At 39.0% G+C, this 3,439-nt stretch overlaps 1 protein-coding gene across 1 annotated transcript in view; it reads left to right on the top strand.

The window, feature by feature from the left end:
- Positions 1–2,965: 2,965 nt before the first annotated feature.
- The window catches only part of LOC101859801 (low choriolytic enzyme), a gene marked incomplete in the record, with an annotated part of 17,507 nt that continues 17,033 nt past the window's right edge, over positions 2,966–3,439 (top strand). Inside the window, 1 exon segment of the mRNA XM_013085490.2 lies at positions 2,966–3,318. Coding sequence (XP_012940944.1) covers positions 3,241–3,318 — 78 coding nt within the window.

The following is a 3,439-nucleotide window of genomic DNA, read 5'->3' as shown; positions in this document are numbered from 1 at the left end:
GATGCTTTTCTCCTATGCTCATTGAGAAAACCATAGATACTGCCATTTGTGGTTGATTCTACAAAGGAGGAAGCATTATTTGGCCTTATATTCTGGGTCACTGTTACCCTGTTAAAAGTAAACACATTGTCACGATTTATCTATGCATCATGCTCAGGATAATAGCGTTGTTCTGACGTTTGATTCTCTTTTCTTCTTCTTCTTCTTCTTCTTCTTCTTCTTCTTCTTCTTCTTCTTCTTCTTTTCTTCTTTTTCTTCTTCTTCTAGATCTTAGGGGAAGTCGACTGCTGGTTCTTCAACCTGCAGTACAATTGATTTTTACGTATGTGACCACTTTTCATACTTCGTAGGGCCCCTTGCTTTCAGGCAGCCACATTCAGATTTCGAAATTTATCACTTTATACTGACTAGAGTATTGTCAGGTTTTGGTATGAATTAATTTTGAATTTTGCCTTGGTGGCGGCCGAAGCCTACTCTTATTGAGTTTAGAACCACCAAGAGAGCTTAAAGTGCACAGCTTGCACATGGGACCTCCGAGATTGTTTTTACCTTTCGAGAAAGCCAAATGTTCGGTCACTGCTACCCTAAGATCAGGGATGTGTGGCTGAAAAACAGTAGTAAGAAGGAGCAAGGAGAAGCAGTACTAGTAGAAATAGTCAGGAGCAAAGTAGAGAGTAGCCCACAGGCCGGGGGTGGGCCGGGTTAAAGCGAGAAAGTGGAGATGAAAGCAGACGACAGAACATGTCTAGAGAAAAGGAAAGGAGGTGAAAAGAGAACATTTTAGAGAAAAAAAATTAATGTTTCCGTCGCAGTCAGGTTTCGCACCTGGAACCTATTGAATGTAAAGCGAACGCGTACCTCTAGACCTCGAGAGCCCCGTGTGTTTGGTTCTGATTGTTCTGTTTTTTAATGATCTTCCAGGGATCTTTTTGAAACCGATACACAATACACACATGTACATGACATTGTATTTCTATGTTCTGTGAAATGATCCCAAGTAGAAATTCGTGAGCCAGGGTGTTTTTATTTGTTTGGTTGTTTTTTTGTTTCTGTTTCTGTTTTCTTTTTTTTTCTCTCCATTTCTACACTACTGATACACACACGTACATGTATGTTTCATAAAACGTTATTTATCCATGTGCGTGTTTGTTTATTTGTTTGTTAGGTGTTTTTGTTTTCATCTTATTTTTGCTTTAATGATACAAACACGTACATCTGTGCTTCATAAATTAATGACTCCCTTTAAAATTCGTATCGTGTGCGTGTTTGTTTGTTTATTTGTCAGTTTGTTTGGTGATTTTTTTTTCATTGTATTTGTACTTTGTTGATTCACACACCTATATGTATGTCTAATCAAATAAAACCAATTATAAATTTATGTGATTGTCAGTGTGTGTGTTTGTGTGTGTGTGTGTGTGTGTGTGTGTGTGTGTGTGTGTGTGTGTGTGTGTGTGATCATATGAGTAAGGGTATGATCGTGTAGGAGTATGATAAACCAATCATGGAGAAACAATACCAAATCGAAAAACAAAGATGAAACGGAGAATTGCCATCTCTGCATCTAAACTGAAAAATGATGACATCCACCTGAAGAGGGCAATGAAAAGAGAGAAAAACAAAAGTTCAAACTTTAAGAAACATTCTGGAGACTGTTTCAAACTTGCTACTGAGCTGACAGCATTTTAAAAGAATTTTTTCTTTAAAATTCTCCCTGCGACATCTCCGTATTGCTTTACGCTGTGATCAACTTCTCTCTTTTTTTGTTCCTCCTAAGGAACAGATTGGCGGGAGATTTGACTGAGCTCTAGTTAAGCTTACTGCAAATCGAGACGAAATGTAAAATGTTTGGTCTAATTGCATTCGAAACTGTAGGCGATTACACCAAGTTCAACTGTAACAAAGAAATATAGTAAAATACTAGTCGCTGTTCCCCGGCCGCTGTTCCCCGGTAAAATGACGTCATGAGTCGCTGTTCCCCGGCGCAGCCGAAATTTCTTTTTTGCACTTTTGGATTAATTAATAAAATGTGTGTCAAAGAAGGCATAATTTGATTTTCTGGTTTTTATTTTGATCGCACTTTTGTAAGTGGTCCTTAACTGTTTGTGAAGACTGTAATAAAAATAATTATACATGGCATTTATATAGCACATTTCAATTATCTAATTGTTCTTAAGCTCACTTGTTAGAAAGGTTTTCTTCAAAAGCTGTTGATTGGCTAGAATTAGAATGTAAATAATAGACAATTATTATAGATGGTATTTGTATAGCACATACCATGCTCGATTCATACAAAGTTCGTCATTAAAGAGTTAACGTAGTCTCTGGAATAGCCTGGACCTAGATAAGAAAATGTCGGTCAAAATCACAGTTCTAAATGTTGTCTGGTGAGGGAGAAGGGAGGGATAGGAGCGGGAGGGGTCTGGAAAGAGGACGGTAAAGAAATGTCGTGCTAAGTTTAAAAACGTATCCGTGCTTGAGCTGTTTACGCGCTGTGCTCTTCGAGTTAATTAATATACTTATCAAACCTATCAAACCTACCAGAAAGCGTCCGAGTAAATCAGCAAAGATTATATCTATTGGTGGGTTTTTTATTTTTTCGTGGATTGTGCCATAGTCGTAGCCTTAGCCTCGTCATGAAAGACGAGGTGGTCGCTTCCAAGTGTATGAAATTAATCGAGTTGAATTTTTCTAAGACGGACACATATAGCCGATGAGATAAGTTGGTCTTCTCAGACAGGTGACCGTCTTAAACAGTGTCAAAATAGTGTTCAAAAATACTTAAGGGAAGAAATGGGACTTTGCCGTTCTAACAGATGATTATTCTACAAAATTGGCCATTAGAGCAGGTTTGAGCGAATGTCAAATGTATCAAACACAGTTAATGGAGATTTGGGGTAACATTTCGGCATTGTGCATCTGGTATAATGAGTGCTCCATAAGAGAGGTCAACATCTGATTCTGCAGTTTTAACACAGATTTTGTCGTGACTCGAAGCTCCGTAAAGATAACGCTTGGGCGTTAGGCGGGTGTTCCGGTGTGGTTTGCTCCTTCTTCCCTATCAAACTTCTCCTAGTGTTGCAAGTAATATATAACAAAACTCTTTCTAGAACTAAACTTTCGTAAAAGAATTGCAAAAAAAAAAATCCCTAACAAAGATAAGGATGGAAACATAAAATGTCCACTGCCACCAGCCCAGACATAGGCTAGATACCCCTGGAGCAAGGAGGGCCACACAGAAGAATGTATCGGTATCTGTTGCTAGCACTGGTCATCTGGACTGACCAGCCCGGGAGCCAGGCTTACTTCAGTGAAGAGCTGGTGAGTCTTTGGGTTTTATGTGTGCGTATGTGCGTGTTTGTGAGTGTGTACGAGTGTGTGTGTGTGTGTTTGTGTGTGTCTGTGTGTGTGTGTGTGTGTGTGTGTGTGTGTGTGTGTGTGT

Source organism: Aplysia californica, unplaced genomic scaffold (assembly GCF_000002075.1).
Source record: "Aplysia californica isolate F4 #8 unplaced genomic scaffold, AplCal3.0 scaffold00379, whole genome shotgun sequence".
Lineage (NCBI taxonomy): Eukaryota > Metazoa > Mollusca > Gastropoda > Aplysiida > Aplysiidae > Aplysia > Aplysia californica.
This window is presented reverse-complemented; position numbering and strand designations above follow the sequence as displayed.